The sequence below is a fragment of the Mya arenaria genome, chromosome 9 (assembly GCF_026914265.1).
Source record: "Mya arenaria isolate MELC-2E11 chromosome 9, ASM2691426v1".
In the NCBI taxonomy this organism is placed as follows: Eukaryota; Metazoa; Mollusca; class Bivalvia; order Myida; family Myidae; genus Mya; species Mya arenaria.
Window position 1 is genome coordinate 3,899,566 of NC_069130.1, and position 24,291 is coordinate 3,923,856.

At 35.9% G+C, this 24,291-nt stretch overlaps 2 protein-coding genes across 4 annotated transcripts in view; one reads left to right on the forward strand and one right to left on the reverse strand.

Annotated features, from left to right (window-relative positions):
- Nucleotides 1-306: 306 nt before the first annotated feature.
- Nucleotides 307-5,382, forward strand: LOC128245571 (tumor necrosis factor receptor superfamily member 14-like). 3 transcript variants are annotated; one of them, XM_052963767.1, is made up of 6 exons: nucleotides 308-489; nucleotides 1,047-1,120; nucleotides 1,386-2,092; nucleotides 2,454-2,627; nucleotides 2,911-3,114; nucleotides 3,682-5,382. In XM_052963767.1, the coding sequence occupies exons 3-6, from the start codon at nucleotides 1,504-1,506 to the stop codon at nucleotides 3,972-3,974; spliced, it is 1,260 nt and encodes a 419-aa protein (XP_052819727.1). In that variant the 5' UTR covers nucleotides 308-489; nucleotides 1,047-1,120; nucleotides 1,386-1,503; the 3' UTR covers nucleotides 3,975-5,382. The 3 variants fall into 3 exon arrangements, with proteins under 3 accessions (XP_052819728.1, XP_052819727.1, XP_052819726.1); XM_052963768.1 differs by lacking the exon at nucleotides 1,047-1,120 and having other exon boundaries at nucleotides 307-489; nucleotides 2,917-3,114; XM_052963766.1 differs by lacking the exon at nucleotides 1,047-1,120.
- An 8,353-nt stretch (nucleotides 5,383-13,735) lies between these two features.
- Nucleotides 13,736-24,291, reverse strand: part of LOC128202901 (5'-3' exoribonuclease 1-like) — a 44,217-nt gene continuing 33,661 nt past the window's right edge. The window contains exons 29-40 of the mRNA XM_052904072.1: nucleotides 22,985-23,187; nucleotides 22,055-22,204; nucleotides 21,744-21,859; nucleotides 21,299-21,420; nucleotides 20,639-20,794; nucleotides 19,916-20,332; nucleotides 19,129-19,499; nucleotides 18,732-18,807; nucleotides 17,273-17,389; nucleotides 16,512-16,638; nucleotides 15,755-16,035; nucleotides 13,736-15,463 (exon numbers count right to left, since the gene is read on the reverse strand). Coding sequence (XP_052760032.1) covers nucleotides 15,131-15,463; nucleotides 15,755-16,035; nucleotides 16,512-16,638; nucleotides 17,273-17,389; nucleotides 18,732-18,807; nucleotides 19,129-19,499; nucleotides 19,916-20,332; nucleotides 20,639-20,794; nucleotides 21,299-21,420; nucleotides 21,744-21,859; nucleotides 22,055-22,204; nucleotides 22,985-23,187 — 2,469 coding nt within the window. The 3' untranslated portion in view covers nucleotides 13,736-15,130. The remainder of the gene's footprint in view (nucleotides 15,464-15,754; nucleotides 16,036-16,511; nucleotides 16,639-17,272; nucleotides 17,390-18,731; nucleotides 18,808-19,128; nucleotides 19,500-19,915; nucleotides 20,333-20,638; nucleotides 20,795-21,298; nucleotides 21,421-21,743; nucleotides 21,860-22,054; nucleotides 22,205-22,984; nucleotides 23,188-24,291) is intronic.

Genomic DNA, 24,291 nt, shown 5'->3' on the forward strand with positions numbered 1-24,291 from the left:
GCCACCAGGTCCGGGGAAGGGGGGGGGGGGGGTAGCGGGGAAAATGGACCGTGTTTCTACCTTTCATGTGGCCCACAGTGCCGAGTGAATGCAGTGGGGGGTTTTTTACGCCGAAAACTCAAAATCAGATATAAGATCTTGACAGTACGGCTTGGTTTAAGATTTTCGGATTCCCAACTGCTAAATTAAATTCCTACGCCATCTACTTGCAGCCGGTATTTAAAGTGTACTGATTTCTGACATTGTAAACCGTCCATATACATAACAGATAGGTATATTAACTGCCGAATAGATAAGCGCACGTGACCAATCTAACATAAGTGACTCAACTCGTATATCATAATTTTAAAAGGCTTATAACTATAAATCATTTTGGTGAATACTGTCTGTAGAAAAGGCTGTACTAATAACCGTTTCGGGTAGATCATTTTTCTAATGGACTTTTACTTCTGTTTGCGTGGATTTACTCTTGGTGAATGCAGGAAATAGGTAAAGCATCTTTAACCCTTTGAGGAATAATTATATTATTCATGTAGTCAATATTTATAAGGCCGTAACTAATGAATATACAGAAGTGCGTTTTAATACTGCAGAAAGTATTTTTAATCATAATTTGGTTTATGATCTACTGATCTGTAGTTCTATCGTGTCTTAATAATGATAATTTTATGGCAGGCTGATTTTACTTGATTTACGCTTCAACTCTCCACTACTTAGGGTTTTCATGGGATCCCATGACTCGTACTACTATGTTTATTCGCACCTTGGTGAAAAAAATAAACATTGACTTGAATTGATTTAAATATATTGACATTTGTAAGCGGTATGAGTTTTTTTAATTTTTTTTATTTCATGTAACATATTATTGAATGATGATTGTTAAAATAAATAGGTTGCTTTGGTCATAATTGTAATGTTGTCAGTGTTATGTATATAACAGACCCAAAACGGGATGGTTTAATATAGCTTTATTACATTCATACTCATACGCACATGATCTTGAATCTAATCAATAACTGAACTATCAACATACATGCAACTGTTAGCCAGAGGCGGGCTTATCATACACAGAGGCGGGTTTATCAATACTGGGCTCTCATTGGCCACTACAATAATTAAGGTACTATTTTGGTCTTTCAACTTGCGCTAACATTGTACCAAACATATTTTTTAATGCGTAGTATCTTTTAAAACAAGGTTGGTATGTTGAAATGGTCTGATTGTAGCATATTTTCTCAAAGTTTCAATCAATTGTCACGGAGGCTAGATAAGTCTAGTATGAGTCAACTTTACATCGTTTACCACTAATAATTTAAGACTACAACTGTATTCTGAACGTTCGCTGATATATGTATTACAATTACACACGACATACCCTTTTTCAGGCCTGTTCTTCACTATGAAACAACTTCCTAAACAGAAAAAGTGTTTGCTAGGCTTTCCAGACTAGTGTACGTGTCTGCCTTAGTTGGACAATTATAAATTGACAGCTAAGCAACAGCAATGAAATTTCAACGCAACACGGAAGCCATACTGCTTCCAGTATTACTGTTATATTACATAGCAGTGGCTTCTGGTTTCGAATGTCCACCGGAAGCCATACTGCTTTCAGTATTACTGTTATATTACATAGCAGTGGCTTCTGGTTTCGAATGTCCACCGGAAGCCATACTGCTTTCAGTATTACTGTTATATTACATAGCAGTGGCTTCTGGTTTCGAATGTCCACCGGAAGCCAAACAATTGTACTACAAGGTCGGTGAAAACAAAGAGTGCATGAAATGTTCACCTGGATATTATTGGCTCCACCACTGCATTTTTAACTTGACTAACGCAGTCTGCACGCCATGTCCGAAAGGCTCATATTCTCCATGCAACAATATTGCCCTTGCATGTGAACGCTGCGACACCCATTGTCCAGGGTTTAGCAATCAAGATGCGTATAAAGACAGGGAATATATCAGTGAAGCATGCACTGCCATCTCCAACATAAAATGTTCTTGTAGACAATCATATTACAAAGAACCCGGGGAAGATGGGATGTGTACGGAAAAACAACCATGCCCTCCTGGGAGTGGAGTGCTTCGAAAAGGTACAGTGGAGTTTTGTGACAAAGTAATGATTAAGTACTGATTATCATGTAAATCACACATAACACTTTGTATCTAACAAAATCAAAATATACTTTGGGCTGTGTAAATAAATTTGTACGTATGGGTCGTTTGGTTAGCTTCTAAATGTTAAGTTTGTTGGAGTGTATCTGGTTAATAATGAGATTAAACCATCGTTAAGTTTGTGAATCTGTCTAACAGCTCAATATGACAGTGTTTCAAACCAAATATATCTAATTATTTTCGAAAATTAAGCGCCAGAACGTTTTGATCTACAAATATTGGAAAACAGGTATAAAGTTGGTTAAAAAGAAATAAGACTCAACCATGTTCCTCTTTCAGCAACAGACAAGTCCCAGACTCAATGCCAGGTATGCTCGGTCGGCAAAACGTTCTCAAATATCACATCACTCAGTGAACCATGTCAGAACTGTACCGTCTGTGCCCCGGGAGAACACATGCTTCAGGACTGCACCTTGTCTAGAGACCGAGTTTGTGGCCAGGCATCAACAACAGGTATCTGAGAAAATTTAAGTGTTACGCTTATAGTTTCAGTGATCATTCTGCGATAGATTTTGAACTGTTTTGAGTAAAATGTGGAGGTCATAAGAAGTCAACACGTACACGCACATACTTTAATATAATTGTTTAGCCTTTCAGAGACTGAGACCGGTAGTCATTTAATTACACTCTTATCATGCGTCCTTGTCGCTGCAATACTTTTAAACATCCCGCATTGGGTGTAGCGAATGTGGCTAATATTCATCAAAAGTGATAAATGTCAACTTATCTCTTTCAGTTTCAGTTGATGCAAATTCGCCAAAAGGCGATTCTACAGTGACGATCGTGGCCATATCAGCAGCAGCTTCTGCTGTCGTTGTCATAGTAGCCATAATTGTTGTTATCTGTGTAGTAAGAAGAACAGAATGCGGACGTGACTTATGGAGAAGATGGTTCGGCAATAATCAGGCATTGCTTGGAAGCAGATACTCAAGCAATATATGTAAGTTTTATCGTTAAAATCGAAACTTTCTTTATCGAATACCCTTAAGTAATGACTTAATTACGTTCTCAACTAGTCTAAACTGATGAGCCTTACATGATTCAGTTTGTTTACTGGTTTTAGTCTGTTACCGTCATATCATGTCATATAAAATACAGTAGTGATATATAGATAATCAGATATGTTATGTTTAAGAGCACGAATGTACTAACACGTAATTACTTAAAAAAAATGGTGTAGTCAACTGGTGTTTGCATATTGAGTGTAGAAAGACTGTTAACTGGCACAATTTGGATAAAATATTTAGAAATAAAAAATTAATCGAAATATTAAAGATCTAAACAAGGTTTGTTCCCTTTCCATATACAATATACTCAGAATTCAAATAGTCTAGTCAGTTGAATAAGCATTTTATAATTTTCTCGAAAATCGAGGGCCAGGCGAATGCTCATATCTAATATCGTAATTATATTGTCAGTGCATGTACACGTATCTTTTTTATAGGAGCAACTTTTTTAACGGGACAGTTCTTATATTTTCTATGAACATATAAATTATATTTTATAGGTAGATGGCCATCCAGGCGACCGACCGACAAGGAGTTAGGAATAATTGCCGATTGTTTTACTGGAGACTATCAGATACTTGCTACACAACTGAATGTATTGCAGCCACGTGTTTATCAGATACAACGTGATAATAGCCAAGACATCCATTCGCAAGTGCTTGGCGTTCTTTCGGCCTGGGCGAAAGCCGCGGAATCTGCTACTTTGGCAGATTTAGAGACTACAATGCGGAACGTGCAATCTCTGAATTTCGATTGGGTAAATGCCAATGAAAAGTTGAACGTCGAGCAGTAAGATGTTTTAAATGCTCAGCTATAAACCAGCACTTGCCCTATGAAAAAAATGTCGCAAAAAGAGACACATTAATAAAAAACTTCATTCACATGGAACAAAATATAAACAGGAAAAATAAATTATTGCATCAACAGCAAGTATGCTATGAATGTTCATAAATACATTACCGTTCTTACACAAATTGCATGCAAAACAGAGTATGTGCATTTCTTCATTTGTTTGTTTGGGACTGACTAAGAGGAAGCCCATCCAATAATCATCTACAAAGACCACTCAGTACGCTGTGTATGACCTAAACTATCTATTGTTTTGTATTATGTGTGTATCCATAGGTATATAACGTTAATTTTGTACATGCATTCATTATCGTGTTATTTATTTGTGCATTTCTTGACGTAATGCTTAAACGTTAGCTATTGATTTATCTATATGCTGTATATGCATAAGATAATAAACATGCCGCTCTGTTCTGTTCTGTATAACAGTGTAATGACGTATGTATATTAACTTGTATATTTCAGTGTTACTTTGTAGAGCATTTGATGAGCATTAATTTGTGATGAATCGTAAGACATGCTATGCAATATTGTGTTAAATCTAGTAGGCAGTACTTTGTTGGGTAAGATGTTTTGTGGAGCCTTGAATGTCTTTCTTTGTTAAACTGTGTAACAGTAGATATATATTTGTGGTGCCTTGAATGTATTTCTAAATGTTAAACTGTGTAACAGTAGATCTGTATTTCTTTGTTAAACTGTGTAACAGTATATCTGTATTTGTGGTGCCTTGAATGTATTTCTAAATGTTAAACTGTGTAACAGTAGGTCTGTATTTCTTTGTTAAACTGTGTAGCAGTAGATCTGTATTTGTGGTGCCTTGAATGTGTTTCTTTGTTAAATTGTGTTACAGAAGATCTGTATTTGTGGAGCCTTGAATGTGTTTCTTTGTTAAATTGTGTAACAGTAGATTTATATTTGTGGTGGCTTGAATGTATTTCTTTGTTAAATTGTGTAACAGTAGATTTATATTTGTGATGGCTTGAATGTATTTCTTTGTTAAATTGTGTAACAGTAGATTTATATTTGTGGAGCCTTGAATGTGTTTCTTTGTTAAATTGTGTAACAGTAGATTTATATTTGTGGTGGCTTGAATGTATTTCTGTGTTAAGAAAATGTGATCTAGCTCCGTTTACTCTCTCTTTATTAGTTATTGACCCGGTCTGGAATGATACAGACATTACTGGTTAACACCATAACAAATACTGGCACAATGATTTGTAGGAATGCTATTTATATATATGTATAATCGCAATCCTATGTTAAGTTACGTATATATTTATTTGTGGTGCCATGAATGTGATTTTCCTTGTGGCTTATTGTCTATGATCGATTTATAAACAATGAATTGCAAACTTTTGTTCAGTTGTGACTCTTCAAATTAGAACGGTCTAATAATAATGCAATACCAGATAGCCGAGCTTTCTTGGTATATATATATAAAGTAAGGTTCACTTACTTTCCTCACTACTGCAAAACACTCTAGCTCTAAGTACGCTCTAACTACGTCAAACAGGAAAGCAGAGCTTCCCCTGAAAGATCGTTAAAGTTGAAACTTACTGTCTCACGGGATAGCTGAGAGCATAGAAGTGTAGGCTTTAAATGAATTATAGTATCTCTCAACAACAACCCGGTCAACACGTTAGCTGTTAACTAAACATTACATCAAAGCAGAGCTTTTCAGTAAAGATAGTTAATATTTTAGACATACAACTACAAAGTTCAAGTCGATGAATACCAAATATACCACTGAGTAGCACTACCAAGCATAAAGAGTCTGGCTCTGGTTGTAAGTAAACGTCCAGCTTCGGATTCAAACATGGGTATTGCTTCAGGCATGGAATGTTTAATGTATCTAATAATCACGGGCCAACAGTTGACTTATCTGCAACTTCACATCATTATGTAAGTCATCAAATATTTGAGATGACAAGTTTTTCCACTGAAGGACTACATTCAATATTACTGTCGAAACAAAGTTCTAATCAAGCCAATACTGTTGTATTGATTCTTGGAAGGTTCCAAACGATCACTTTTCGAAACGTTATTTGAATAGCGGAAACATTTATCTACTCGTGATAACATTATGTCACTTTGTGGCACTATGTGCAACTATGGAAGGGTATTTAAGTAAAAAATCAATTCATATAAATGAATTATTCTTGTATGTAAATTACATTAATATTATGGTAAATTTATATTCTATCATTACTGCTAACATGCGCATTCATACTATTGTTACGCACATTTAGAGATGTTACTACATCTTAGTTACAAATAGCTGCCATATATGATATTCATATAAATGTATTATTCTTGTATGTAAATTACATTGATATTATGGTAAATCTTTGTTCTATCATTACTGCTTACATGTGCATTCATACAAATGTTACGCACATTTAGAGATTTTACTACTTCTTAATTCCAAATTGCTGCCATATATTAGAAACTTGTTAATTTTAGATTTCATCTACAGACTGACAAATGTCTGCTGACTACTGCCTAATAACTGCTTGTGTGAATCTGAACGAATAGTTTATTTATAATTCAAATTAATAAGTTAAGGTTATGCTAAGCGAAAACATCCAGTACTATAACACAGCCAGCAAGCAGTAGACAACAAGCATTTGTATGAATCCGTGACGAAGCTAAATTCATATAAAGCTGGGGACCATTATCTTCGGTTGTTTCCGTGATTCGCAAGGTGCGCACCGGTGTTACCTGAAAAAAATACCACGGCAAATTCCTACCGCGAGGAGCGTGTTCCCTCTGGTCGGCCCAGTTGTCTATCCTAAATTATGATCGGACCTGCTTGAGGCCATCAGAATTATTAATGTCGTTCATCTTTGTCGTGATATTTTTTTTTTACTTTTATGTTATAAAAGGAAAGGCAATATTACTATATTATAGTATATTCCATACTTTTTTTAGGAGTCTATCATGAACTATTTTAATGCAACGTTTATAAATACGTTGAAACTGTTGTCTATCACAGATTATTTAGCTTGACGAAATAGGCTATTGAGCAAACAGATTTTAGGCTTAAAAGTATCACGTTTATGAAACTGTTGTCCGCATCTCAATAATATGTACCTTTTAATACGAAGTTGTTAGTGTCTATCAAAGAAATATTTTAATTGATATTTATGTATGTCATACAAAAATAACCCTATCATATACCATTTCTTTTATGGACATTTGAAGGTACATATTAACAAAATCAATGGATATATTTTATTTTTTGCATCAAATATGTTCTTTGATAATATAAAGAAAAGTACATTGATCAAACAAGTGTAAGTGAGAAAGAAATAGAATTGGCTTCAATTGCCAATCAATAATTTCTGCTCACAGTCTGCAGTCTATCACAGATCAATGAGCAATTGCAATGACCAACAGTTAACACAAACGCTTCCGTGGGAGGGGGGATGGCACACCCGGCACATGCCCCATCACTAAAGTCTTCAAAGTTTGCATTCTATCTCAAAGGAGTGGAAATTAACAAACTACACCTTTCAAATGCCATCATGTGCAGGCGACGTGAACTCATAAAAACAAAAAATTCAAACAGCGCAACTTCCTTTAATTATGTCCTCTTGATGTTTCTTCATCCGTATATAAACAACAGTTTCCACGTCTTCCAACAATTTCCAATACTGGTGAAAATGTATCCATCATCCGTGTGATATTTGTTGAAAACAAGAAAAGCATACATGCCATAAAACTGAGAAAAAAGTTATTTTCTCCAGTCTTGTAGCAGAACGCAATCCTTGAACATGTGCAAGATATGCCATGAAGTCAATATCACCACTACTTGAAGGCCACCGATGTGTTATGTTCACTTGTATGTCTTTCTGATGTCTTCACAAATTGCTTACGTCTAGCGGACCCTTGGGGGGAGGGGTACGCCCCTTAGGTATGTCCTCTCTTGGGGAGCGGAGTACGCCCCTTAGGTATGCCCTTTCTTGGGGAGCGGAGTACGCCCCTTAGGTATGCCCTTTCTTGGGGAGCGGAGTACGCCCCTTAGGTATGCCCTCTCTAACGTCTATTCCTGAACTCTCCCCTGCTTTTAAGATAAACTTTCATAACCAGTATCACTTATTACCTTATTATAATAATACAATTCATTAAACTTATCTTGAAGCCATATGATGGCAGATAAACAATGGTTAAAGTTAAATGAACAGTAATGTTCATTTCTATTTTTTTTATTGATAAGATTAACCCCAGTATGAAAGATTTATTTTATATTAGAAAATAAATAAAATATATATGTTTAGGAAAGACAATTAAGAAAACCATGTTTTATGATAGACAATATTTTTTTATGTAAATGATAAATAAGAAAAAATATTCTTATTGTCTATCATGAAATATATATTTCTTATTGTCTATCATGAAAAATATTTCTTACTGTCTATCAAGATTTGTTTTTATTATTGCCAATCATGAAATATCTTTCTAACTGTCTATCATAAATATTATCATATTTTATGATAGACAATAACATTTTTTTTTTTATATTTCTTATTGTCTATCATGAAAAAAATTTCTTATGGTCTATCATGACATATTTTTATTATTGTCTATCATGAAATATTTTTCTGTCTATCATAAACTTTAATACATATGTATAAATTAAATATTTCTTATTGTCTATCATGAATTTTTTTCTTACTGTCTATCAGACATTATTTTCATTATTATCTATCATGAAATATTTTTCTTACTGTCTATCATAAATTTTAATAAATATATTTTATGATAGACAATACGAAAACAAATTATACATAATTACAGTAAAGCAAAAACCATGATTGACTGTAAGAAACTTACTACTTGTGTTTTCATGTAATTATAGGACAAATAAGAAAAATATAAATAATTCTTATTGTCTATCATAAATTTAAAAAACAACAACATATTTTACGATAGATAATAAGAAAAAATCTGGATAAACAGATAAGGCCTGTAAATATGAAAATTTGTTCATGCTCAAGTCAATCGTATGATCAAACTTCAAAAGATTAAAACAGTAAAATGCTTAATGTTTTACTGATTTTCAATATTCCAACTCATTTTAGCTCAAGTTAGGCTCTTCCCATCTTTAATTTAGACAAGAGACATAGTGGTCCTACATCGCTCAACTTATTAAAGGGTTACAAAAGAACCATTGCAAATAATCTTTGTGAAATAGCCACCTCAGGACCGCTAAGACACACAAGGACATGCAAAGACACCTCAACTTTAAGGGAAAGCTACTTTAAAGCACTGTACTAGGTATTAAGCAGTTAAGAACTAAAAAAAAATATCACATAAAATCATTTTTACCGGTTAAAATCGTTTTTGTTTGTAATAATTACAAAAATGTAGAAAGGGCTCAAAGTCTCAACCAAATGTTCCCCTTTGTCTTTACTGGTTTAGAATGTCTATTTCTATGTTATTAACCTTGCCGGATCAAGTAGAAATTGATCTTATTAACCCTACCCTGGCCCTAAATCCTAGTGGTTATTTAGGTTTGTCGTCAACCAATTAACTGTTAGTGTTTCTTATGAAACAGTACCTCTCATGGCACTCATAATATGCATGGACTATTTAACACTATTAAAACACGTTATTTAGATTTTGACGGACTAAAACATTATAATTGATGTCTTTCAGTACATATTTTAAAGCTTTGAAATAGATTACCCACTACTGTTAGTGTCTTTGTGTCCTAGCTTGTGTGTCTTGGCGGTATTTACCAATAATAGTTGAGCTAAATTTTGCCCCCTCCATTTGTGATTTCTTGGTTAGATATTTAATTATTTTTCCAGTAATGCATATATACCTGGTGATGATTGAACCCGTGACACTAGAAATCCTGCTCTCTACCGCTAACTGAGCTAGCTGGGGACCTCAGAGTAAACAGTGGCTCAGTTAGTAACGGCATGAATTTACATAATTTCAAAGACTTCTCTGCCCCTAAACCAGCCCTTTTTACGATTTTTGATATTTCATGTTGCTGGTGTAGGGTCAGAGGAATTTCTATAGTGAAAATGTGGGACTCTCCCCCCCCCCCCCCTCGCAGGAGAGGAACTTTAAACCACTATATCTTTGTAAAACATCATTTAATAAACATTTTAACACTATGCATCTGTTATCTAGATATTATTGAACCTATCTGAACAGAAAAAAATGTTTTGTACACCTCAGATATGTTGTGGTAAAGGTTACAGCAAATATGTATGGCATAAGTACATTTATACATGAGGCATTTGATTTGTCAGATAACTCTGAATTGGATTGCCTCTAACTAAGACCTAATGGTTTAAAAAACAAAAGTTAAAGTTCAGATAGGTTAATAAATATATTGATAATATATTTGTAACATTGAAATATTAATCCAATGCATGGTTACAGAGATATATTGATTTAAGTTCCTCTCCTGCGAGGGGGAGCAAAGTCCCACATTTTCACTATAGAAATTCCTATGACCCTACACCAGCCACATAAAATATCAAAAATCGTAAAAAGAGCTGGTTTAGGGGCAGAGTAGGCTCAGATTAGGTAAGGGGGGCCAGTCTTGCAAGTTAGACGTGGGTTCAAATCATTGTCCTACACTAGGTATATCTCCATAAAAGTACAATTTACGTCTAAACAGAACTTTATACCGATCGGTTAGTGCAAAACTAAAATTGATTATAAGATTTGCACTGACCAGACAATGTCGATTTCCCTTGAACACTGTAGAACGATTTTGCTTCTTCAGATTTTTAAATTTATATAGAAACTGTGAGATAAATAGTCATTGTTCCAATTTGCGATGAGTCATTTAACGTGTACAACCCAATTTGTAAAACATTAAAACTTTCGCACAAGTTGCAAGTAAAACATTAAAACTTTCTCACAAGTTGCAAGTCCAATGTATCCGGATTGACGTATCCGAATTGCATGCTTGCGGTCGACAAATATAAACTTCAATTTGGACAAATATATACTCCTGATTAAGACGTAGGAATGTTGCTGCTTGTTTAATGTAATTTTTCAATGTACAATGTATGTTTATTGATATGTACCTCATACGACGTGTATATAATATGTGTTGTTTTGTTATCGTCGTTGTTCATCGTATTATCTGGGGCTGTAGGAATCGGGTAATGTTTATCCATGCACCGTCTCGTCACGGAAAATCCCGAAGTTATGAAGATGCTTGACAGAGTGACCTCCCGTTTATAGCAATTTGCGCTAGAATTTTGTTTTTTTATTACTGGTTCCCTTCCATATCTCGAATAACACAATGCACAATGCTTTGTGCGTTATGAGTGCTTATATTGCAAAAATCAGAACATTGAATTTGTGTATTTCTAATTGATATAAGGTAGAAGTGCAATTTTAACATTAGAATCAACATGTTGAAGGAAAGTTTGATTATGCTGCATGCAGAAGTAATGAAGCAACACAATGAACTCGCTCAATTACATGCACGAATAAGACGGTTATTATTTACACGCAATAGCATGCATAAACATCTTGATAATAATAATAGAATGTCGATTTACCATTTGAGACTATGCAGTTGTCACTAGTATGAATACACATGTCACTAGTATGAATACACATGTTAGCAGTCATGATAGAATATAAATTTACCATAATATTAATGTAATTTACATACAAGAATAATGCATGTACATGAATTGATTTTTTACTTAAATACCCTTCCATATGCAACACAACACATAACGTTCTTAAAGCTGCACTCTCACAGATTTACCGTTTTTCCAACCTTTTTATTTTTTGGCTTAGAATGAAAAAAACATTTTCGTAAATATCATATCTACAAACCAGTGATAAAAGATTGCTGACAAAAGATCAGATCACAGATTTCCGTTCCAAATTTAATGTTATGGCTAAAACCGTTACTAACGATTTAAGAAAAATGCACAAAACATCAATTTTTGAACTTAAATATAAAAATCTGCGATCTAATGTTTTGACAGCAGTCTTATACGACTGGTTTACATGCATTTTCACATAAATTGGTTCGTTCCAAGACAAAAACTAAAAAAGTTGTCAAAACGTTCAATCTGTGAGAGTGCAGCTTTAAAACGTGGCTTTATATAGCAGTGTAAATCACGCGCGTGGGTGTTTCAATTACTTTACGACCTACCTTTGAGAAGAAGAAAAACGGAACAATAACTGAAATATGTTTACCTCATACTACGATTTAAACATGACTAATGTTCTGCATTTGTAATTGTTCGTCTTCGCAGATATACTCCAACCTAAATTATCGACAGGTTAATAATTAGAACTTTACTACGTACGTGCATTAGTCAGGGGCCGTATTCAATAAGCATCTTAGTAATAATTTTCAACTAAGTGAACAATCTTTGTTCTCCAAATATATGAAAATAAGCCAAAAAATGGTCTAAACAATATGTGCATATGAATAGATCAGATGAAAAGTAGCAGGTATTTAAAATAATTGTTGTCAAATATAATAACAATCTCACTAAGTTGAAAATATTCACTAAGATTCTTATTGAATACGGCCCCAGCTGGCGATAAAGTGATCAATGAACCAGTGTTAAAATTCTTTTAATATGTAAGCATATGACTATATGACTAAGCAAGTGTTGAAACCTTAAACAAAAACTTATTTTAGAACAAGTTTAAATGCGTAAACCAGAAAATCCACATTCCGAATGTTAATAATAACTATATTCATATTACAGTCTGATAAAGACCATGTTTGAAACAGCTTCTACCTCTCTTAATATGTCAAGTACATCATTTCGCGACATATCAAGCATACAATCAATGCGAGTGTCTGGAGTTAAATCTATCAGTCTTTTCAATGTCACACTAGCATATCGTTAAGATTGTATTTAAGTCAACATAACGTGGGAGTAGGATTGGTTATTGGTCCCAAATATAATATACTCGACACAATTAACCTGATCCTTATGACCACCATTAGAATAATTCAAAGCTGTATTACTTTCAAATACATCTTCAGACCATTTCGTACTGGTCTTTTCGATGAAACATTTGTTTAAAATCTTGGTCTTTTTATATACAGAGGAAAATGCTAATTTCCGTGTAAGATCGTAATATATTTCACCGATTGAACACCAGAAGATACATTTTACGAGTGGCGTAACCACGAGCGAAATAATCCCTTTTGGTCTTCCCGAGGTCAATTATATTGCTATCTTATACTGAAACAAACTTTCTTCTTATTATTATATGCCTAAAATCGGAGTTCACTTCAGTCATTTGATTCCATTTTTAAGGAAATGCGACGCACGTAACGTCATTCCGGAAATGACGTCGTTGAAATTGTGTCCCAGCTCTGTACGTGCTGACGTTTGATTTGGAACAGAACGGACATAAAAGAGTTACCTGGACTCCAACCATGATATTTCTTGACAGACTATAAGTTATCATTAACGTCCACCACTCAGCAACGGACGATTATGCAATTATACTTATGAATTGACGATCACACGGAGGCAACCGTCGCTAATCTTGTCACGAAAGTGACCGGTAATGCACGATCGCTACCGGAAACTGATAATTTTCCATAAAAAACGTATATTCTGCATGTACATGTATTCCTGTCAAGCAAACGATCCAGTTTAAACCGTCAAGATATTTTTGGCATTAGCCAAGTTGTGCCAACGGAAATCCTGGCTCACAAAAGAAGTAGAAGTCAACTCAAATCAACAGTTTAATGATTTCGCAAAGGTTATAAAACAGTCAAATGGACATAAAACTATCCACAAAATTTACTCAAAAAGGATAGCCAACTCGATGGCTGTGTCTTTAACAACCTATAAAAGTGAAACTTTGCACACAGTCAAAACTTTGTATTTAACCTAACTGCGTTGTACAATGGAAATTCTCCATTCAAAAATAAGATATTAATTTGTATGAAAATTCATTAAAAGTACCCAAACATGTATTACTCTAATCAAGAATTCCTTATCAATAAACCAATAAACTGATTAACAAATACTAGATGAACACATGAAGCACTACAAAACAATAAAAAGACGCCTAGAAACACACTTGCACATTAGCCATGCAACTGGCTAAACATGGCCATATAAGGATTGATCGCATTTTACTTGCGTTCATGGTGTATGAACGCAGTAGGGCACCCGAGCAAATTCCAGAAAGCACACTTGCACTTAATATGCTCGCTTGCTCTTCTGCGTTCATACATCATAAACGCAAGAAAAAATGCGACCACTTCTTTTTACACTTTAAATTATAATTCGCCAAGATTTAAGATTAGCCGTATCTTCTGTATTTGTTCTAAAAGAAATGAAACCGAAAATATACATGTGTATAAAAAAGTATCTGATATTTGTAGCGTCATATATCATTGGTTAAATGATATCGCGCTTATCCAATCGGAGCGCAACATTAAAATAAAGAATGACGTCATTTACGTCAAATTTCATCTTTATAAAGGGCAAGGCAAATGGGAAAATATTGACATATTAGGCATGCTTATAAAGTCAGCCATGTTTTTAATTTACTTTCAAGTTTTTTGTTCAAAACAAAGGTTAAAAACATTGCATGATAATGGCACAGACACAAATGCTTTGAGGATAACTTGATTCTTCTTCTACAGTTTCAAAAACCATAAAACCGCTACCAAAATATTTGTGTAAAAAAGGATTAAAAAACAACAACAACTTCATTTATGAACAAATCAATGTGATTAGAATAAGGGGCTATTACTTAAAAGCACACTTCCAACCTGAGGAAGGCACTTTCAGATTGGACGGTCACACTAATTTATTTAGTTAGTAACAAGCAAAAAACTAACATGAACCTCCCCTATGAAATTCCTTTATTTGCTTTCATGGGGTGGGGTGTAATCCCTGTGTATGATAAACTGGAATAGGCGTAAACAAAAAGAATGAATATGTGAACAGGGAGTGTGCTTTTCTCTCCATGTTATGAGTTTTTTTTTTAAAAACTGAGCTCCTTCTTAGTTGAATTCATAAAATATTTTCTACTAGTGACAAAAATAGCACTTCTGGATCGGACTAAGTAAATGATGTCTTGATATATGTAATTTCCTGAATTGTGTGACAATCATTGCATATTGCCAAAGTTAGCAGCTAATCTCCTTTTAGGCTTTTTTGAAGAGCTTCCAGTTGTTCTAGGTGGAGTTGTCTTCTCTTTGGGAGTTTTAGGTGGAGATTTTGGACCTCCTTTTGAAGAGTCAACCTTCCCATGAGCTGAACCACCTGCTAAATTTTGGCTAACATTTTCAGGTGTTGAATCAGACACTTTTGAATCTTTATTTGAAGAGTCAAGTACACTTGGTTTATCTTCCTTTGCTATTTTTTCCTCCTCCAATTTGGAAGAGCTCTCATCTGATGCAGAACCCTTCCTGTTTTTCTGTGGTGTCTGTTTACGGGTGACCTGTAAAATCACAAAACAGTTTGAACAAAATTCAAAAATCTAACCTGTTGTACATTACTGGAAAATATCTTTCATGATTATGCAAAGAGAAGAATGACATGTCCAGACCAACAGCTGTATGTATTTGATAAATAAACAACAGGACTGTTAACAGTTAAAGAATATTTCCAAATTCATATTCAATCAAATAGTGAGTTTCTCACAAAAGTGATAAAAACATGCTGTCTTTACACGGCGAGTTTCTTACTCGGTGTGAAATAGACCATGCTAATGCTATGTTAGTGTGAATACCTGCAAAGGAACAAACGGGGTAACTACACTGGTAGGTTTAGTTTTCCCTGGCTGATTCTGATTGGTTGATGCACCTGCCAATGGCTTGTCAGATCTTGAGAAATCCTTTGTTTGATTGGCTGAGCCAGAGTGAGACTGATTTTGTGAAAAAGGAGGCTGCTGATTTGTTGCAGGATATCCCTGCTGATTTCCAGGTTTCCCCCCGTTTTGCTGGTACCACTGACCAGGGTGTGGCCTCTGCTGGTGACCTGGATGTGGAGGTCCTTGACCTTGGAAAAACCCTGAAGGTCATCATACCAGTGTGTTAGATTTGCATTCCCAAATGTTACTCACTTCAGTCACATGATAATCATACTTGCATTACAAATCTCATGCATAAAGACATTTTATAATTATACAATATATGTACTACACATCCAAAGTAATTTTTATAAGGATTTTTGTATGCAGTTTACTAATAATTTATTTGCACTAACTGCACTTCTCTGCCTACTTGTTAACTTTCTGATATTGGAGTTGATGTACAGCAAAAAAAACAACAACAAAATTAATACTCTTCAAAATGGTAAAGTAGTCATCATTAAAAATCTCAAAACCAAAAGCTACGCATTTTTTTGTTTTGTTTTTGTACCTGTACTCCTTTAACACAGATGCTCAACAGTAAACCAAATGAAACTAGAGTCTTTCCCTTGATAAGAAATGCTTTAAAATCTAGCAAAGCTCCAACAAACATGGCTGTGTATGCCCCTAAACATACCTGGAGGGTTGCTGACAGGGCTGAAAGCTGAGTTGGGAGAGGGGAACTGGCGTCCTGGGGGTCGGGCACCAGGGGGAAGAAATCCTGACATCATCTGGTATGAGGCCATTTGCTGCATGCTGCCTCGCTGCAGGGGAAAATTACAAGGATGTCAGGCCATGAATGCTGTTGTTACCATGAGAGTCAATTCTTGTACACAATTCACCAAAGAGAAGACACCATTTAAAATCGGTCATACATAATAAAATCCTGTTTCTTCCTTAATAAATAAATACAAACATAGTTTTTTTATAATAGACAGATTTTTTTGATTTTTTCAAATCAATGATTTGTTTTTCTCTTATGTATTTCATAACTAGAGCTGTCTCAGCAGTAACCCCAGTAACCCTTTAACCCCTAGCACTGCCTGGACACAGGAGATGGAAATTATTTCTCTTACAAGGAGCTCTGTCAAAAATTGTTAATTAGTAACCATAGTTGTACCTGACCTGTATTTTATGCTGTTAAACATATGTAACAAAAAAAGAAAACCTGGCAACCATTCCATGAGTAATCATCAAGACAAAACCAACAGACTGATCAATGGACCTATAATATATATATTCCCATGAACTTTATAATTTGTTGGGGTTATAACTATGATTTAATAATTAAATTGTCTAATAACATCTCTTTGTTTTGAGCTGTATCACTCATTGTATTCAATATTATATTCAGTAATATATTTATAGACATGACATCATATCTATTTATAGCCGTACCAGCTGCAGTAAGGCCACACTGGCTGCAGACTCTGCGGCCTCCTCTTTGGTTTTACACAGGGCTCCCTGGAATCTCGCGCCATTGAAGAGGGTTACTACACAGAAGTAAACACCATTCTGAAAGATAACATGCAAATTATATAAATTTTACATTTAGTTTCTAAACATGATATTTTTAAGGCAAACTGTCACCAGACAAACTAGCATGTGACAATAAGTAGATGCCATTTATACCGCCAGATAGTGAAACAATCAGCATGCCAAGAAAATATGATAAGCAACTTAGTATGATATAATACCAAAATGAAAGTGCCGAGCAGTCACCACAAGAGGCATAAATCAACTATTGCCAAGGTCATTGTTGCGGGCCTCACTCTATATGTATTGTTTAGGTGGTGTATGAAGTTTATTTGAATATCTGGCAAAGGTTCTGAGTTCTAGCCAAGGTCTGTAGTAGTAAGAATTTAAGTACATCACTCCTATAACCTTATTGACAAAAACTGTACAAGGGTTGTCCGGAAAGTTTTGAGACTGTGTTTATATTTCAGAATGTTTTTAATATAAATCAACAAACAATCAACAGCTGTGTACATGACTATTTATTTTCCTTATAAAAAATTATATTTATCTCATAATAAGGAAATGGTTGTCAAGACAAACCCATCCAGCGTTTCACGGAGCACTGTCAAATTGACGTTTTCTGAAAATTGTTCACAACTCCTACTACTGCGTCTGAATAATAGACTCAAAAACCTCATGTCAAAAAATATGACAACAGTATGATGTCAGCTGCATCAATGCACATATTATTGACGCCATCTAACTGTAGAACTGTTTGCAACGTTCAACGGAAGTAGAGAGGTAGTTTGAAGATGTCGGAAAGAAATTCCAATGTTGACGTCACCCACGGGGCATCGCGCTATATTCAAACACTGTGATCACAGCGGGATGACTCATACAAATACTTATGCATTTTCTAACAAGGGATAAATCAAAGCTAACATGTTCAAGGGCTTTGGTATTTCGCTGGCATGGACGTTTCAGTGACGGGCATGGAAATGTGCGATTAAAAGGGGAGCGGCAGAACGTCAGTCATGAATGAAAGTTGCGTAATTCAGTGCGGGACAGGTTACAAGACGACCGGGGGAAGACAGTGAGGGAAATTGGCGCAATGAGACAACGAAGTGCTCCGTGGCTTGTAACCTGTCCTTTTTGTTATGTTTGTTGTATACGTTCACTTGTTAGTATATCATTGAAACTTGGATTTGTTTATATTAGATACAATTGTCAGTTGATAAATTTTAAATTCATGCTGTGAGTGGTATGTTTTTTATAAGTGCAGTCTCAAAACTTTCAGTACAAAACCTCGTAAAACCAGCTTATTACATACAGTATGGCAACATCTTTATTTTTCTACCCTATTAGAGACTAGTTATAATTGCCTGTCCTCTCAACTGACCTTTGGTATGTAGTCGTACATGGGCAGTCCCATCTGCAGAGACTGGCAGAATGTCATCAGCTCCATTACTGGGTTCCTGAATAATAAGGTTATCATTTTCAACTAATTTAACAACTAATAACTTAATGGAGAATTATGGTCAATATCAGTAGCTAATACCCATATACATAATATATGTTTATATATGTGTACTAGAAACAACAGTACACTGACAAGTACATGTACTTTTATTTTGATAAATGAAAAAATGTGAAGCTTATTTTAGTTTAACTCACTAAATTCACAAGAAATTAAGTGGGTTGATTAGATTTTTTTTCTCAATTCATTTGTTGCAGTTTCTAAGTGTTGCCTTTAACTGCAGGCATCATTTGTTTGTATTACCCACACTCTCTCTCACCTATTGCCACCCCTGGGTGGGGGATTGAGCAGAACCGGCCTGTTGTTTCTGTTTCCCTGGTAACCCTGCTGCTGGATCCCTGCATCCTGCTGTCTGGGCTGGGCCCTGCCCCTACCCTTCCTCTGCTGTTGTTGGTGTTGCTGCTGCTGATATTGGTTTTGTTGTTGCTGTTGGTATGATTGCTGTTGTTGATGTTCTGCTCCCGGTGCCTGATGTTTGGCCACATCAAACAGTTCCTGCACAGAGAGTTGTCTCCCATAGCTGCTCTTCCCAGCATTCCCTCCCTCCCCTCCAGGGGGCGTGGCCTCATCACTTTCTGTCTTGGGTGACTCAGCGATATGTAGCAACTTCTTGATGGCCAGAGATCCATCCTATCAATGTAAGGAGTTAAATTGTTAAAATTACTATATCAAAATTCAAAAAATCAATTACCTTACATAACTGTTATAAATTCAATTAGGTATGTGTTTGTGTACATTGTTATAATCAGAAAATATCATATATTGCTTTAAAGCTACACCATTTGTGTCTTATTCACTTACGAGATAGATTTTGAGTTTTAACTTTATTAATTTTTAAAACAATTGTGAAGAAAGTTTATAATACATTTAGTTTATACTTTGTCACTCTCATAGGCACCATGTTACACGAGAGTGGTCTTTAGTTATGGGGAACATCAGAGAAGCTGGAGGGAACCCACATGTCCTGCTTGTTGACCACCAACCAAACACACAACTAAATCAATTGTATTCTTTTTCAATGTAAAACTGTTACTATTTAATATTACCTCGTCTTTAGCTTCCACATCCTGCTTTTCCTCCGATACATGAACTTCTTCAAGTGACTTAAACATGGCAGAGAACTCATCATTTGACACCACCCTGCTAGCCAGAGGCCGAGGTTTTGTTGCTTTATCCTTAGGAGGCTCCTCTATATTCTCTAAGTCCCCAACACTGACAGGCCTATCGCTCCTGCTGGCCTGAGAGAAAAGGGACTGTACATCTATTTTTGTCCCCGGTTCTGGAGATTGACCTCCCATGTTTTGAGGGACAGGGGAAGGAACTGTGGGGAGGACGGCAGCAGCATGTGAGAGTGATGTCCCTTGTTTATCTGTTTCTGAGCCCTCTGGTGGCAGAGAGGACTGAAGCTGTTTCCACATGCTCTCAAACTCTGTGTTGGCTGCAGAGTTGTTCTGGTTTTGTTTCTGAGAAAATCACAACAACAAGAACTCGTTACAACAATTGTGAAACAAAAGTGTCTTATTCCTTTTCACCAATATTATATTTTTGTAAAATGCAAGCATTATTAATTCAATAAATTGTTATGGACAAACAAACTGTTATGAAATGCAAAAAAGAAATGAAGTCGTGTCATAGCTAGATTTGTTTTTTTCTTTGTTTGGCCATTTTTAAAATCATTCAACTAAATTTCATTACATACCATGTTTAAGTCTTCATTAAACAGGAGGAATTAACAAATATAAAAGAAATCATTGAAATACATTTCCTACCTGTGTATTGGCTGCCTGAGTCTGCCTGACCCCCTGTACACCTCCACCATGACCACCACCCTGTGCCCCACCCTGGGAGAGACGGGGAGTAACAAACTTGGGGGAGACATTACCACCGTTAAACACACCGCTCTGGTGGGCTTTGCTATCACGGGTCTGAAAATGATATATGGGGAGATGAAAATACAATCATTAAATGTCATGTTTTGTTCGTTTTGTTCCAAAGAACAGACAACAATGTCTCATAATTTTATAAAATGCTTCATCTATGCTTTTGTGTCCTTACTTTCAATGCATGTTACCAATAACAAATAATTATTTCAACCAATGCATTCATGCCTCTGTAGGCTGTCAGTCAGTCCGTTTTTTATTGTGTCTCGGATGAAACTTATCCAATTTAAATTTTATTTCTCTCAAACTGCAACCAAATGTATAGCAGCATGGGAAGGTGTTTTGCACATAGCATTTATGCTCAGTGCTCTGACATTGAAAGTCAAGGTAACACTTCAATAAGAGATCAGTTAATACCTATACTGACATGGCTAATTCAGGGGGATTAAACATGGTCCTGAGACAACTATTGTTTAGGATGTTTTTACTTTTGCGGCTTAATCTTCCTTAAAATTTACGTTTAATTCTCTGCCCCTGTCATTCACTCACCTCAAGCTGTCGTCCATACTGCTGCCCTTGTTGCTGCCCCTGTTGCTGGTGGTAACCACTCCGGTTCTGACGGTCATATTCTGTGTTGCTGGTCTGGTGACCACGTTGACCGCTGTTGTTACCTGAAAACAATAGTGCAAACAATTGAGGGAAAGTTACTGGCAGAACTATGTCATGTTATTAACTGCCTTTCATTTGTTAAGTCAAAAATATTCTAGTTTTCAGGGTATTGACTTTAGATTGCTTTCAATACAATCACTCTGATGAAATCAGCCAATTGCATGCCATAAAGTTTTAACTATGACAGGCAAACAGAATTTCAGGACATTTTCTGTATGCATGCAACGCAAAGCAAATGGCAGGATATTACACATTTAAAGAAATATATTACAAATATAACTCCTGTTAACGTGTTTGTGTCTCTTTTCTGTGTTCAATGCCATACCTGCCCTGTTGTCATGGTAACCCTGGTTTCTCTGGTGACCTTGACCCTGATTGCACCTGTTGACCCCAGACTTCCCGCCCCAGGCATCAGTATATGTAAAATCACTACTAACATTCCTGAAATGATAAAAGAGTTGTAAATGTAAGTGATTATTTCAGGTCCCCAAAAAAAGAACATTTCATACACTTAATCTGCCAATACAGTTTAATGTTCTGTTCTAGATGGGAAACCATTTCCTTTAAATCTACAGGAGCAAGTGTTGGAAAAGAGCCATTATTGAACTGAAACAACTGTGAAACAAAATAACCTACCTGGCCTGGTTCTGTCGGTGAGTCTGTCCCTGCATCTGTTCAGCTGGCATCTTTACCCCTGTGGACGGCCGCGCCCCATTTTTCCTCTCCCCGTGAGTCAGGTTGAGCAGTGCTGAGGGAGGCATACGGTAGCCTCTACTTGTTGAGTTCCTATGAGATGGTGAAATTATGCAACACTTTAGTCGAGGTTTCAACCAGGGTAGGGTGGCCTTTTTACAATAATTGTGTTGGCCTTATGGAAAAGACAAATACAACATGGCCATCGTTAAGAAAAATGTATGTTCTATGACAGGTTACTTACCCTTCAAGATGTTTCTTAAAACTGATGGCAAAAGAGTTGCTTGTAGACAAAAATAATAAAATTTCAATTCAAGGGAGAGTGGATTTGTGTCAAGAAATTTCAAAATATTTCAATAACTTGAGTAGTTATCAGACCTTTGACCTTCACCTTGAAGGTAGGGGGCTAGAATGTGTGCTCTGCAAGACAGTTGATATGTTGAACATTTGTGACAACTTTGCAATCATTTCATGAGATGAGTTATGAAACGGCAAAGAGGGGATGTTCCATCTCTGAAAGTCTACAAGCGTTCTGCCTTGCTAATTCTCCATAATGAGAATTATTTGGACACATCAATCTCATAATCAATTTGCTTGACATTAATATAAAGGATTGTGTGATTAATTTCTTGAGGTACGTACACATTATCATTTCGGCTATTACACATATAATACTAACAAAGAATCGTTTGTAAACATGTGAAACCACACCTTGCATGTCACTAGAAAAACTACTTATCACGGATGACCGCATATAAAACATTGTATCAAGTTTCAGGTTAATATTTTTTTATATTTTTATTGCCTAGATGAAATCTACGCATGAAGAAACTCCTTCAAAACCAGTACATGCACTCAAACGCAACGCCCTACCTGATACTGATTCCCCCAGCGAAGTCCTCATCAAAGATGACCTCATACACCGTGTTGACCTCCACCTCTGCTGGGTGGATTCCCACGATTGTGCCGCGGAGACCAAACGGCACGGAGAAACCCTGCCGCGTGTTCACCACTCGGTCAAACAGCTGGTACTCGGTGCTAGAGTCAGGGATCAGGGAGCCGCTAGTTACTATTGGCTGAAAGGGTAACAAATAGACTTGAATAGTAAATTAAATGCAATGGGGAAGAAATATAATTAAGCACTGTCAAATTTAGTACTTTGAAACTGCATAATTTAAGCTTAGGTATGGTATCATAAATGGCTTTTTAAACCATTGTGTTGCTTAAACCTGTATCTTGACTTACTAATCTGATGGATTAACCTGAATCTTGACTTACTTATCTGATGGATTAATCTGAATTTCGACTTACTTATCTGATGGATTAACCTGAATCTTGACTTACTTATCTGATGGATTAACCTGAATCTTGACTTACTTATCTGATGGATTAACCTGAATCTTGACTTACTTATCTGATGGATTAACCTGAATCTTGACTTACTTATCTGATGGATTAACCTGAATCTTGGCTTACTTATCTGATGGATTAACCTGAATCTTGGCTTACTTATCTGATGGATTAACCTGAATCTTGTCTTACTTATCTGATGGATTAACCTGAATCTTGACTTACTTATCTGATGGATTAACCTGAATCTTGGCTTACTTATCTGATGGATTAACCTGAATCTTGACTTACTTATCTGATGGATTAACCTGAATCTTGACTTACTTATCAGATGGATTAACCTGAATCTTGACTTACTTATCTGATGGATAACAGCATTATGTTGTCATATCATTGCCAATCAATTTAAGGAGCCCAAGCCTTACAGGCCACTCACCCTGTACAGCAGATGGGGCTTAACCTGCATCTTCACATAACAGACCACTCACCCTGTACATTAGATGGGGCTTAACCTGCATCTTCACATTACAGACCACTCACCCTGTACAGAAGATGTGGCTTAACCTGCATCTTAACATAACAGACCACTTACACTGTACAGCAGATGGGGCTTAACCTGCATCTTCACATAACAGACCACTTACCCTGTACAGTAGATGGGGCTTAACCTGCATCTTCACATAACAGACCACTCACCCTGTACATTAGATGGGGCTTAACCTGCATCTTCACATAACAGACCACTCACACTGTACAGTAGATGGGGCTTAACCTGCATCTTCACATTACAGACCACTCACCCTGTACAGAAGATGTGGCTTAACCTGCAA